The 13,466-nt window shown below is 41.8% G+C and overlaps 1 protein-coding gene across 1 annotated transcript; it reads left to right on the top strand.

The window, feature by feature from the left end:
• Positions 1–1,888: 1,888 nt before the first annotated feature.
• On the top strand, positions 1,889–13,263 carry PLET1 (placenta expressed transcript 1). Its single transcript, XM_081064412.1, has 4 exons — positions 1,889–3,364; positions 7,711–7,912; positions 10,399–10,460; positions 12,458–13,263. The coding sequence occupies exons 1-4, from the start codon at positions 3,181–3,183 to the stop codon at positions 12,652–12,654; spliced, it is 645 nt and encodes a 214-aa protein (XP_080920538.1). The 5' UTR covers positions 1,889–3,180; the 3' UTR covers positions 12,655–13,263.
• The last annotated feature ends 203 nt before the right edge of the window (positions 13,264–13,466 follow it).

Here is a 13,466-nt window from a genome sequence, read left to right as displayed (position 1 = left end):
GGAGTTGCTGGGTCATATAATAATAACTCTATGTTTAATTTTTTAAAGAAATGTCAAACTGCCTTCCAAAGTGGCTGTGTTATTTCACATTTCTACCAGCAATGCATGAGAATTCCAATTGCCCTACATCCTTGCCAACACTTGTTATCATCTGTCATTTCCATCACTAGCCATCCTAGTGGCTATAAAGTGGTGTCTCTTTGTAGTTTTGATTTACATTGTCCTAATGACTGTTGAGCATCTTTAGATGTACATATCAGCCATTTGGATATCTTCTTTGACGGAAGTATTCATAGTATTTGCCCATTTTTAAATTGGAATATTTGTCTTTTTATAGTTGCGTTATAAGGGTTCTTTATAAATTCCATACACTAGGTTCTAATCAAATATATGATTTGCAAATATGTTTCTCCATTATTTGGGCTGTCTTTGCACTTTTTTGATAGTTCCCTTTGAAGAACAAAAGCTTTTAGTGTTGATGAACTCCAACTTACCAATTTTTTTTGTTTGCTTTTGCATTAGGCTTTATATCTATTAAATGGTTGCATAATCCAAGGCCGTGAAGATTTATACCTATGTTTCCTTCTAAGAGTTTTATAGTTTAAACTCTTTACATTTAGGTCCTTGATCCATGTTAATTTTTACATTCTTTTGCATATGGATATCCAGTTGTCCCGACACCATTTGTTGAAAAGACTATTCCTTCCCCCATCAAATTGTCCTGGCATCCTCATCAAAAATCAGTTGATCATAAACTTATGGGTTTATTTCTGAGCTGTTGTCAGCTCTATTCTATTGATCTATATGTCTATCTTTATGTCAATGCTACACTGTCTTGATTACTACAGCTTTGCAGTGAGTTTTTAAATTGGTAAGTGTGAGTCCTCTAAGTTTGCTGTTTTTTCAAGATAATTTTGGCTATCTGGGTCCCTTTTTATAGTTTTCAATGTACAAGTCTTGCATTTCTTTTGTTAAATGTATTCAATATCTTTAGTGAATATCTTCAAGTTCACTAATACTTTCTTCTGCCAGCTTTAACAAGTCTGTTGTCATATCCTTCTCATGAATTTTTCATTTTAGTCTTTATAATTTTCAACTGCCAAATTTCTATTTGGTTCTCTTTATCATCTCCATTTCTTTATTAACTTCTTTATTTGATGACACGTCATTCTCATACTTTCCTTTCATTCATTAGATGTGGTTTCTGTTAGTTCTTTGAACATATTTATAATACTTTTTCTATTTAACATCTTTTTCTAATAAATCCAATATCTGGGCTTCCTTGGGGACAGTTCCTATTAGTTAGGAGTTTTCTCCTGTTTATGGACCATATATTCTTATTTCTTTGTATGTCTTGTTATTTTTTTGTTGAAAACTGAACATTTAAAAATTATAATTGGCCATTCTGGACACCAGATTCACTCCCAGGGTTTGTTGTAGTTCCCATTGTTTGTTATTGTTGATTATTGCTGCTGCTGTTTGTTTAGAAATTTTTCAGAATTAAATCTTTAAAGCCTATATTCTTTATCATGTGTGGCCACTGAAGGCTCTGCTCGGTTAGCTTAGGCAGCTAATGAATAGACAGAGGTTTTTCTCTAATGTCTTGAATCATTAAGTCTCCCAACCTTTGCCAAATTCCTCTGTGTGTGTGTGTTTTGGGACATGCCTTCACTGATCAGATAAACAGTTTACATCTCTGCCTTAGCCTTAATTTCCTGTTTGTTCAGAGGTAGAAATAGGAAATTAGGGATTTCTTGGGTCTTTCCCGGGCAAGTACATACCTGCACATGCACATGGCCTTCTAGATTCCCAGGAATTTGTCAGAGCTGTTCAAAGGCCCCAACTAACATTTTATTCCCCAGTTTTTTCTTTTTCATTTTTTGCTCAGCTCCTTGTTAGCTCAGCTCCAATTGGAACCACTGCCTCAGGCAGCTACAATGTTAAAAAAAAAAAAAATCCCACTCTTTATTTTTTAACAAATACCCTAGCAATAAGGTGTTTACAAAGAGAACATTCTGAGTCAGGCCAAATAAACACAAGTCCAGAGACTGCAGCTATTATAGGCAATTTCCAGACAGGTCACATAGTGACAATTCTCTGGGAATGAGGCTTTATGGAGAGCTCCAAACTCATCTGTCCCCTTCCACTGGCTGCCAGTTTGCTGGTCCTCATGGCTACCGCAGTTGCAAGGTTGTTGGTTTCTAAGGCTACCACAGGGTGAGGGGGTGGAAATAGGGCAAGTTAAAATGCCGTAATGCTTACTGTGCTTAATGCGACTTCAGCCATTTTTCTTAAACAAATGCTCCTCAGATTGTTGGAAGCTTTTGGTTAATTCATAGAGTTCATAAAAAGTTGATTTTTCACCATTTTTGCTAATGTTCTTGTTACTCTTGAGGAGTACATTTTTCAGAGATCCTTACTCCACTATTCTGTAAGTACTTCTCTAGAAAAAAAAACATTTATAAATATCACACTGATTCAATTCTACAGTTTTTTCTTTCTATTCACATAGTAGACTACTTCTTCCCCCTTTTCTCCTTCAGTGAGTAAATCATAAAAATCAGAGAAGAGATATGAAAAACCATGTTTTCTGATTTTTTTTTTTTGTAGTAGTGTCCTTGTTGTATGGTGCTATGGAGGAAAGTTATCAGGAGCAAGATGGACCAAAGCTGTTTGTTTCCAAATAAATAAATAAATCCACAAGCACAATGTTTCTAGCTCTATGCTAGTCACAAAAGGAACTGGGATTGGCAATATGTTCAATTAAGGAGAGTTGGAAATGGGTACATAATGTTCTAAGAAAGCTTTTATGCCTGAGTTACCTTCAGGGAAAAAAGTGGAGCTTCTAAATGGGCCAGGTATGTGATGATTACTCAACCCTGAATTTATTTTGCCAGCATTAAACCTTTCTCAAGTTTTCTTCAAATAGTAGGTACTGAGCTGAATCAGACGCAAAATAAATCCATGATCAGTAAGTACATTCTCCTTCTTGAGTGAAACTGGAATTGATAAAGAATCATGGTGACAAATTCCAGAAGCCAGTTCATTTTAGGGAGGGGTGAGAGGAGGATTTGCAAGTATGAGCTCACCCAGAAGCTGCAGTCCTAGAGCATATAAACAGGTGAGGTAGGTAGGTCTTAACCAGTTCCAGGCCCTGCAATTTCCAAACAGATCAAGACCATGGCCATCCTCGGTTCCACGCTGCTGCCACTGGGGCTGTTTCCGTGTCTCGTAATGCTGTTTATTTCTGCCAGCTCTGCAAATTACAGTGACAGCTGCCTGCTCTTCATTCAGATCGTCCCCAACACTGCTCCAGGCATCAAGGCTAATCCAGATGTCTATGAAAGCGACACATTCTACACAAGTAAGTAGAAGCCATTCTCTCTGTTGTCTTTTTTCTCTAAGGGGAGTGAACCGTAATTTTAGAATATAACTCTCCATCTCTGCTCTCAGTTACACATAATGTGTTTTTGACCTGGATGGGAAGGGGGACAGAATGAGAATATGTGAGACACTGGGTTGGGTGGGACTATTTCTGCATGTTCCCTGTGCCAACCTGAGCCACAGGAGTCCTTAAGTTCCAACGCCCAGGATAACTGAGCCCCAGCAAGAGAACCTGTGGAAGGTTCTCTGACTTAAATAAAATGGGCATTTTTATTATTTTAAGGGATCATAATTGTTTCACAGTTTGCAGTCTTTTCACATCCATTGGATAAGAGTCCCACTGTGCATGACTGTATATTGCACAGCTCCAGGAGACACTGTTCACATTAAGTCCACGAGTGAAAAATTTAGTGAGCAGGACAGGGCAAGTTTTACTATCCCACTTTATATAGGAGGAGCCTGAAGCCGAGAGAAATTAAATGACTTGCTCAAGGTCTCACTGTTAGTAAGTGGCAGAACTAGCTCTTAAGTCTTGTTCTTTTCATTCCTAATCCAGTGCTTTACTCGGAGGTACCTAGTAATATTTGATAAATATTCCTTTGGGAATCAGCTAAACCTACAAGTGAAGGCAAGTGTTTTCTAATTACTTTCATAGCAACAACATGTAATATGGTGGTTTACATGTATTCATGCGTTTAGCCCTCGTAACAGCCTATTAGGTAGACTCCACTGTCATTCCTGTTTCATAGATGAGAAAACAGAATTAGAGATCCTAGTGACTTGATCAGGTCACAGAGCTACTTAAATGGTGGAGCTGGGTGGGATATGAACCCGAGCGTTTTATCCTTAGAGACTGCCCTTAACCAGTAAACTATATACCCCTCCTTTATAGTAAGAGAGCTGAAACTTCTTACTATATGCTGGGTATTCTTCTAAGAGTCAATACTATTATCTTCCCATTTTACAGATGAGAACTGAGGCACAGTTCTCAGGGAAGTTCAAGTTTTACCCAAGGTCACTAGTAAGTAACATAGCTAATATTTGAACCTAAATAACAGTCCAGCTTTGTTCAGCCAGGCTGTCCAACTTCATTCAGAGCCTGTCTTCTTATCGACTCTGTTATCCTGCCCCTCAAAACTCTAACCAAATTCTGATACCCACACTCATGATCTACAGATTCCAGGCTTCAACAGGAAAATGACTTCAACAGGAGCCTGCCTTCACACATTCATGGCAGCTTGTACTTTTTTCTATTTTCTTCACGGGGACTGTCACTAAGTCCCTTGGTTGTGATACAGCTCACTCTGTCCTGCTCGCTGAGGCAGTGGATCTTGTCCAACAGGGCACGGAAGATAATCTTGTTATTCAAGATGAAGACGTGGAGGGCATACGTGTGACCTTATATATGGAGAAGGGCCCGGGGGGCAGAGGGGCTACTGCAAAAGAGGTTACAGACCTCTGACTTAAGATAACATATCATGAGGTGAAGGATTTTGCTGCTGAAATGGAAGAAAGGGAAACCTATCTTGTGAAGATGGGGAAGGAGGTGCAGATGGGAGAGATTAGGAGCCTTCTGAAAGTAGGAAGACAGGAGAGAGAAGAGTCAAAAGATAATCCATAAGGCCCCTTAAAAGGGAAAGACCCCTTGAAAGGAGACGTGCTGGGTGAAAGGGAAATCACAGGATTTAGAGGCAGTAGGCGGAGCAGATGGAAAGGGGAAGGATGAAAGGAACTAAGATTCTGGGAATGCCTACAGACATGCGAAACCCTTCCCCAAACAGCACCTAACTTCACCTCAGAACAGAAATATGCTATAGTCCTGGGACACACTGACTCACCATAGGAATGATTTAAGTTGAGATGAAAAATCCCGTGCCCACAGAGGTGTGACATGCCAGGCTCCACACCTAGAATTACAAAACAGTCTCCAGGATGTCCTTGTAGATTATCTTGCAGGACTGGGTGGGGACTCGGGACTTTTAGGGAGATGAGTAAATGCCCACACCGGCCAACTGCTTCTCCTTATTCTGATTTTGAAATTTTTTTAATTTCAGGGTTTATAAATTATACGATTGACCAATGTCGACCCTGGTAAGTCATGTATAAATGGCATGGCAGGCCTCAACACACAATGCAGCTCAGGCAATATCGTGGAACAGGTTCCCTGGGTCTGTCTTCATATCATTGAAAGAAACCCATAATACAGTGCCACTTATGTTAAGACTGCTGGGTAAACGTCTGCCTCCACTTCTACTGCTATGGGCAATAGGGATGTAACTTGCCTGCCTTTCCCCCTGAACCTTCAGCTTTAAGGGCACTACACAACATCAGATGCACAACTTTGTAAATCAATCAGTTAGTAGTTAGTACAAAGTGCCCTCCAGGTGCCCAGCACTGGCTTGGCCAGATACTGACACAGATGAAACCACGGTATACAGTACAAGCCAGAATGTAATTAAACACTGAAGTTTACAGTAAGAAACATAAATGTTTCAGGAGTGAGAGGGAAAGAGGGCTGAATTGGCCTGGAGGTAGGACATAAGCAGGATCTTGGAGAGTAAGGGGGATGGCATGTGTGATGAGAACGAAGTGAGAATTCACACAGGCAGCCAGACGTGAGCAAAGGCAAGGGGCAGGTGGAAAACAAGTGTGTCTGCAGAACCAGAGGAAGACTGGCTGCGCCTAGAGAGGCGGCACACGCAGCACCATGAGCTAGTTAGAGGGTCACGAAAGCCATGTGCTGGCTACTGGAATTGACAGAAGGACCATAAAAGCGGAAATGTTCAGATGCTCTAGAGAGAAGGACACTTTGAAGGTTTTGGAACAGAGTGTCTCCTGACGGAAGTGTTGTATATGGAAGTCTGATCTGACCTCAGCCTGAAAGGAGAACTTAGACGCCAGAAATCCAAATAATACAGATGCCTAGGAGAGAAGAAAAGAGGACATAAGCCAAAGTGAGAGAGGGAAGGTAGAAGAAAGGACAGATGGAAGAGCGTGCCACGGGAGAGCTGACAGACTTGATCTCTATCTGGATGATACCATCACTTGTCACATCTAGGACAAACGTCAGGTTCTCACCGAACAAGTCAGGGCCCATGGGATCTGGCTCAGCCCACCTTCATTGGCAAGGACAAACAAACAGAACAGAGAAGTATTTTGTGCTAAAAATAATAACAATAACAACTGCAATTTAACACCCACCAAGTGGGTGTTTGCATTCTTCTCTTTACTCCTCCATATCGTGATCTCCATATAATAAGCGATAACGCCATTATCCCCAGACCTACAACCCGGCTTGCTATTACAAAGTGGGCATTCAATAAATATTTGTGGAGTGAGCGATGAAGAATAAGGAAACTGAGGCTCAGAGTTGACATGACTTCGTTCTAAATGTTAGAGCTGGAATTCAAAACCAGGACTGTCAGATCCTATTGTGCTACATGGTCGGTTTTCTTTACTTTGTGAAGAAGTCTCTGAAGGATCTGTGAGTGGCTGAGAGGGCCCCAGAGAACACCTTAGCATTGAGGAATTCATTCAGAAGGGATCTTCTAAGGGAGGAAATGGACAGATTGAAATAGTCTCTTGAAATTCCCTCCCCATTACTCAACAGAATGCTGAAATTAGCAAGTGGGATTAACAAGTGTCAGTGAGTCTCCTGTGAGTGCATGCTAGGCTAGGTCACCGGAGAAGACTCACCTAAGTGGGGAAGGTCAGGGAACCCAAAGGGGTTATTTGACAGGTACCTGGATGAAGGCTCCTGGGGTTCAGAGGTGCCTCTTCCCTCACCCTCAACAACAGAAACCAAGAGCTTCAGTAGGACCAGGAAATGGGCTTCACTTTGACTTGGAAATACTATTCCCAATTTTCAGGAAGTACTTGCCAGGGCTTCCAGCTGACCCTTTCACATGCATCAACCCGTAACCTCCCCACACTCCACTTCCTAAGAGAAGGGCAGAGCAGCTTTATCCCCTCATCTGACATGAGAACCAGGCTCAAGAAGTTAAGAGCCAGGCTGGACTCTCACCCAGGGCCAGAGTATATGTCTCTTTTTGTCCACCTTTTACTGTAGAAAATTTAGAAAACACAAAAAAGTACTAGGATGAAAATTAAAATCATCTGTAATCCCACTACCAAGAATTCACCACAGTTAATATCTTGATGTCGTTCCTTCCAGACTTCTTTCAATTTCTTTTACAAAATTGGGGCCACACTATATATACATGCTATTTGTAACTTCCTTTTTTGCACACTTAATTTTGGCTTCATGACTCTCATCCCTTGTCTTAGTGCATAGACGGCTGATTGTTTCCTTGTCATTTCTCACAGTATCAGTTCCTGTGAATAACAATGTCAGCTCTGTAGTCCTGCGAGCAGTGGACATGAACAACAACTCATTAGGCGTATGGCACAGCGCAGACCGGGATTGCAACAGTAGCAGCTTGTATCACATGAAGGACTCACGCAGCACACTCCTCAGGGCCTACTGGGAATCTCCTCATTCCATGAACGTAACTGCAGTCAAGATACAGTAAGAACCTACCTATATATGATTTGCTTTGGGCTTTTACAATTTCCTATTGTGTGTCTGCAATTTTACACGGATCTTGGAGGACTCAAAATACAATCCAAATATGATGTGGAGAATTAAGTATTTATACTCCTTTTCTGTACTTATCCACCATTCTTTGTCCTACCTTTTATCTCTAAGAGTACACACACACACACACACACACACACACATACACACCAGCTATGCTTGACATTAACAGAAAACTGGTGTTAAAGAAAATCAGAACTAGACAGTAAGGCGAAATGAATGAATTAATGAATCCATACATAAATAACTGATTTTATTCAGGACTATTGCAATAGGAGAAAAGAAACCTCAGCATAGAGCCAGGCTCAATTCTGAATACAACATGGGCAAGTGGAGATTTATAGCCAAGGAGAAGGTGGGGGGTCAGTGGATGGAAAATTACTGAGAGGAAACATCAAGGCCGGTAAGGGGGATTCTGGCTGAATTGGCCTAACAGGATTGTTTCTGAAGGTAGGCCAGGGTGACCAGACATCACCTGGGGGATGGGAGATGAGGAACCCAATCAGACATAAGGCTGACCAGATATCAAGGGTAACAGGTTCTTGCTAAACTGACTTAGCAGGGCTCTTGCTAAACCTGGATTTTACAAGCAAGTACACAGATGGGCACAGGAGAACTTTTGGGAGCCTGACTAAAGTTTGGTCAAGCAAAGAATCCTTGTCACTGGGCATCCTGTTTGCTTCAAATTCTCTGTATTCAAACTGGAGAATCATCTTTTAAAACATAGATTCATTCTCGAAATGGCTTGCTAACAGAAAGTGTGATGATTGTGTAATAAACCTGACTTCCTAGTGTCACACCAGATGGACACACTCTCATTCGGAGGTGAGCTCAACTGGGGGCTCACATTACACTTGAACAAAAACACTTCCTCCCAGCTAGGGACTTGTTGTCAAGTTTACTTTAGAAACCAACTGTTTGAGAGGTCTTTACATTTTTGGATTGCCATTTTGTACTGAAAGGACAGGTCTGACCATCAGGCCATGTTCACTGTGAACAGCCACCAAGTCTGTGGACGATAGCGGTGATGACGCTGTGAAGCCGTCCCGCCTCACCCGCCATGGTCCGTGCCTGCTTGGACCTCGCTGGCTCCCACAGAGTGACTTGCAAGAGCTACTATAATCCAGCCTCACGACCTGAAGTCAGCCAAGACTAAATAGGGCAATGCCTTTCCTTTCATCTCACCTCCTTAAAGTCTCCATACTCCATGTGACAACAGATAAAAGACCAGGCAGTGACAATCTGCAACAGAAACAGTACAATCCCACTGACAGTGTGGTCTCCTGACCCTTCCCATCTCACACCCAGCTATGATGCACTGGCTTCTCTGCCTGTTTACAGTGTACACAGATGGTCTTGGTCAACAAGGCTGACAAGGAGAGAGGAGCAGCACAGATGATGTGGGATATAGAAAGCAGGGAATTCCACTGTGTTGGATAGGGCACAACATTCCACTGTGTTGGATGTGACGAGGTCCCCAGCCACGGACTTTTACAGTGAGGGTTGATGAGGCAAAGCTTATACAGAAATAATTACTAAGGTTAAACATCACATCCTCGAGAAAGCATTTCCTAAACTCCCAGATAAGTTCCGGCTCCCCATTATTCACTCTCACAACTGCCACTGCTTCATCAGAGTACATGTCACCACTGTGGTCAATTACTTAATTCTTTCGTTGATTATTCATTTAAAATCTGTCTCTCTGTAGGGACTGTAAGTGCCACAAGTGTAAGAGCCATGCCTGTCTGGTTCACCACTGTCCCCTCAGCACAAGCATAGCGATTGGCTTTGTAGTACACTCTCATTAATTAATTGTTGAATATATGAACAAGAGACTAATATAATAATGGACCCACTAACATAAGAACAACAGACCAAGCTCTACGGATCATTTCATGAACATTAAGCACCTATTACGTGTCAGTCACTATTGCTAACAGAACCTGCTCTCAAGGAGCTGGTCCTCTAGTGGGAGGTGAGGCTCATAACAAGACAATGCAGTCGAGGGGCCTGTCTCTGATGGAGGTCTGTCTGAGTTAATAACAGGGTGAACAACTTCATAGAGTTCCTTTTAAATCTGTGGGCAGATGTGGCCCAGATGGATATTACAGGCAGGAGTGGCTTGAACAAAGACCAAAGGTATATATCACCAGCCTGTAGGGAGTTAAGGGTGGTGAAGTTAGTTGGGGTGGGGTTGGACATTATCTTCTCTTGAGCAAGATCATGGAGGATCTTATTTAGGACAATATAGAACAGACCAGTATTTGATGATCTGCTAATTGTCCTGTAGAGAAAGTAACCACAAAAGGAATTAAGAGGTTGGGATCCTCTGGAAAGGCAGAAATGTGAGCTGAACTTGTGAATTCCACAGCTAAGGTCCTCACCGTTATCTAATCTCACTGATTTACCCTCTACAGAGCCTTCACTATCAGTTTCCACAGAATGGCTACATTTTCTTCTCTGACACTGAAAAAACGAGGTAAGTTCCTCTGCATTCCATTTACATATCCAGCAGTGAACTCCATTAGCCTGGAAAATTACTTTGTGTAGAAAAAAATCTTCTAATCATGCATTACCAAAATATCAGTTGAGCCTTCTAACACCTTGAGATCTACATAAGATTAGCTCAACCGCTTATCCTATGCCTTGTACACTACAAAAGCCATCCCCGAGATTTCTGCCAATTCCCAAGGGCATTATAGTCTCACAGTCACCCGTGGCTCCAGAATCCTGCTTCCTCAGATGTTTCTATTCAACAACACATAGACACCAACATGAAAATCAGCTCCTTCCTCAATTTCCACAAAGACTTCCCACTCACACAAAGCCTTAATAGATAGATATAGCAGACTTTATAGGGAGGAGGGGCAGATTTGCACAAAGAACGGTTGAAAGCATAGAAATACCAAATATTTCATTCGTTCTCAGAGTGGCCTTTGGCCACCACCATTACCATCAGGAATTTTCACTGGTCTTTCAGTCTGTAGTCCTCACCTTCAAACCACCCTGAGGCTCTTTGCCTTTCTTTCCCATCTCTGTCCCCTTCCTTCTCTCACCTCCCTTGAGGGAGCTAAAATAAATTCAAGAAACTGAGGTTCAGAAAAGATAGGTAACTTGCCTCAGGCCACACAGAAAGTAAATGGCAAAACTAGGCCTTAAATTCCACATCTTATACATTTTACACTTTCCTTAGACTTACATCAAAACTGTAAAGACAGTCTTTTTTTTTTTTTGTTTTTAATGAAGCTTTTAAATACAAGGCTCAACCAAGAACCAGAAACATTAGTCTTTCTCAGTGTCCAGATAACAGGTCTTCAAGAGCCCCAGAACACTGAAATACACCTACCATACTGCCCACTTTCCTGCCCGTCGTACACTGCAAATGTAGTCAAAAGAAATGTCTATTTTCAACAATAAATTTGAAAGTGATTATGCCTAATGAAACTATTGTATGCAAGCCTTAACTGTTTCCTTGGTAGTTTTTCCTCTGAAAAGATTGGATGCTATTTTTTTTCTCAAGGACATTTTCGAGATGAACACTGGTATAAATGCTAAGAAAGAAGGAAGAAAAGAAGTTTGTTTCTAGTCAGGACTCCTTAGCTACACGCTAATAAAATCCAGTTGTAAAAAGAAAAAGAAAGTGGTTTTGTCAGACTTTCTGACTCAGTGAGATGCTAGAGAAACATTTGCCCTGGAGAAATGCTAAATAAGACAACGCCACAGAACCTAAAGTCACCCTCCAGGAAGTCAGAAGAATGTATGGCCTAAGCAAATCACTGGACATTTCCCTTCTTCCTTATAGTCCCCACTGTGGTCCACTCAGACCCTTGGAGGTATCACTGCCAAGCTCCAGTTTTTCCAGGATCAGACACCTCCCACACCCCAGGGCTACAGGCCTGGCTTTCTCTGCTTCTCAGCCAGGCAACCTCAGAAAACAAATGTGTGGTCATATCCCTAGATGGGAAAATGACCAGTGCCTCAGAAACCACAGAGATTCAGGGGATTGGATGGTGCCTCTTTCGGCTTACTTAAAACAGGAGTAGCCACTCTCAGATCTGGATGGTATCTAGTTCTTACAAGCTTTATACGCAACCTTTGAAATTAGCAAGAAAAAAAATAAAATCTGTGCCATTCTGGATCATATTTGCACTGATGGATCTAATACAATACACTGAGGATCCTTGAGGGCCGACAACCCACCCAACAACAAATTAAGTAGTTACATAAATTAAGTATGAATTCCTTCCCCCATAGGACTGTGTAGATCTTAAGGGTAGAGAGTGTTTCTTACTGATGTTTTGTTCCTTGGTATTCTCTACCCCCCGTTTTCCCCCTCCTCTACACACACTTGGCCCTTCAGACATGCTTATTAAATTTTGCTCATGAACTCTGGCTCCAGTGTTCCATCACATTAGCCTCATTTCTCTAGTGCCCACCCACCACCCAACAGAAGTTTTGATGCCATTTATTTTTCAGCAATGACCACAACGTCACCCTTCACCATCTCCACGACCAGGCCACCCAGAACCCATGTCCTACCCACAACCCGAATCCTAAACCCAACCTCAACCCTAACCACAACCAGCAGCGTGGCCAGCGGGATCTTCCTCAGCCCCATCGCGGATGCCCTTCAGATCCTGCTCGTCTTTCTCACCAGCAAACTCCTCTTCTAGAAGGAAGCTAGGGGAACAATTGTTCCTGCCTCCCCTGCACCCTCCTACGTTATATTCCAAGCCAGTGCTCCAACATGTGTGTGAATGAAGGCTTTCTGTTCTCAAATGTACAACTCTACTGCCACTGCTTTGGACCAAAAAGGAGACTTGGTTGAGGGTAGCCAGTCCACTCACTGGTGAACTTGGGACACACAGAGTGGATCTTTCAGGACACAAATTAGGCTTTTTGTAATTGCTTAGAACTGGTCTGGTGTAGCCTGGAATTCGGGCTCTCAGTTTATGTTGACAGCCAATTCCATAGGCAATCTAAACTTTTGTTCACTGCCAAATGATTCCTCTGTGTCCCTGAGTCTCTGTGGGAAGAAAAATTCCTTACTTTCAAGATGATCTCAGATTTCTAACCAAACCCACTCAGGTTAGAAGAGCTTCTATGACTCATGTGACTCAATAGGGAAAGGAGAAAGGAGAAAAGCCCTCATGCTAATGGCAACACCAGTAGCATTTGAAGGGCAAGAAATTAGGAATATACCATGTCTGAGCAGTCAAGGATAGTGAAAGGTTGTGGCATAAAGGCATTATTTTCTATGTCAACCAAATAAACTATATTTCAAACAAGAATAATGAATGTGTCACATTAAAATGTCTTTAATCATTAACTTAAAATATAGAGAATGTTATCTAGTTTTTTTTTTTTTAAGATTTTATTGGGGAAGGGGAACAGGACTTTATTGGGGAACAGTTGTGTTGTGGCTTTTTTTTGCCCTCTCCCCCCCCAGGACCCATCAGCTCCAAGTCAAGTTGCTATCCTTTCA

This window comes from Rhinolophus hipposideros (assembly GCF_964194185.1).
Source record: "Rhinolophus hipposideros genome assembly, chromosome: 10".
In the NCBI taxonomy this organism is placed as follows: domain Eukaryota; kingdom Metazoa; phylum Chordata; class Mammalia; order Chiroptera; family Rhinolophidae; genus Rhinolophus; species Rhinolophus hipposideros.
Note: the sequence above shows the minus strand (reverse complement) of the source record. Positions and strands in the feature narration are given on the sequence as shown.

Excerpts from the sequence above, each read along its gene's own strand:
- PLET1 (XM_081064412.1), top strand. The coding sequence starts at position 3,181 with ATGGCCATCCTCGGTTCCACGCTGCTGCCACTGGGGCTGTTTCCGTGT. Across the intron at positions 3,365-7,710 it reads AAGCGACACATTCTACACAA|TATCAGTTCCTGTGAATAAC; the intron begins GTAAGTAGAAGC and ends CATTTCTCACAG. Across the intron at positions 7,913-10,398 it reads GTAACTGCAGTCAAGATACA|AGCCTTCACTATCAGTTTCC; the intron begins GTAAGAACCTAC and ends TACCCTCTACAG.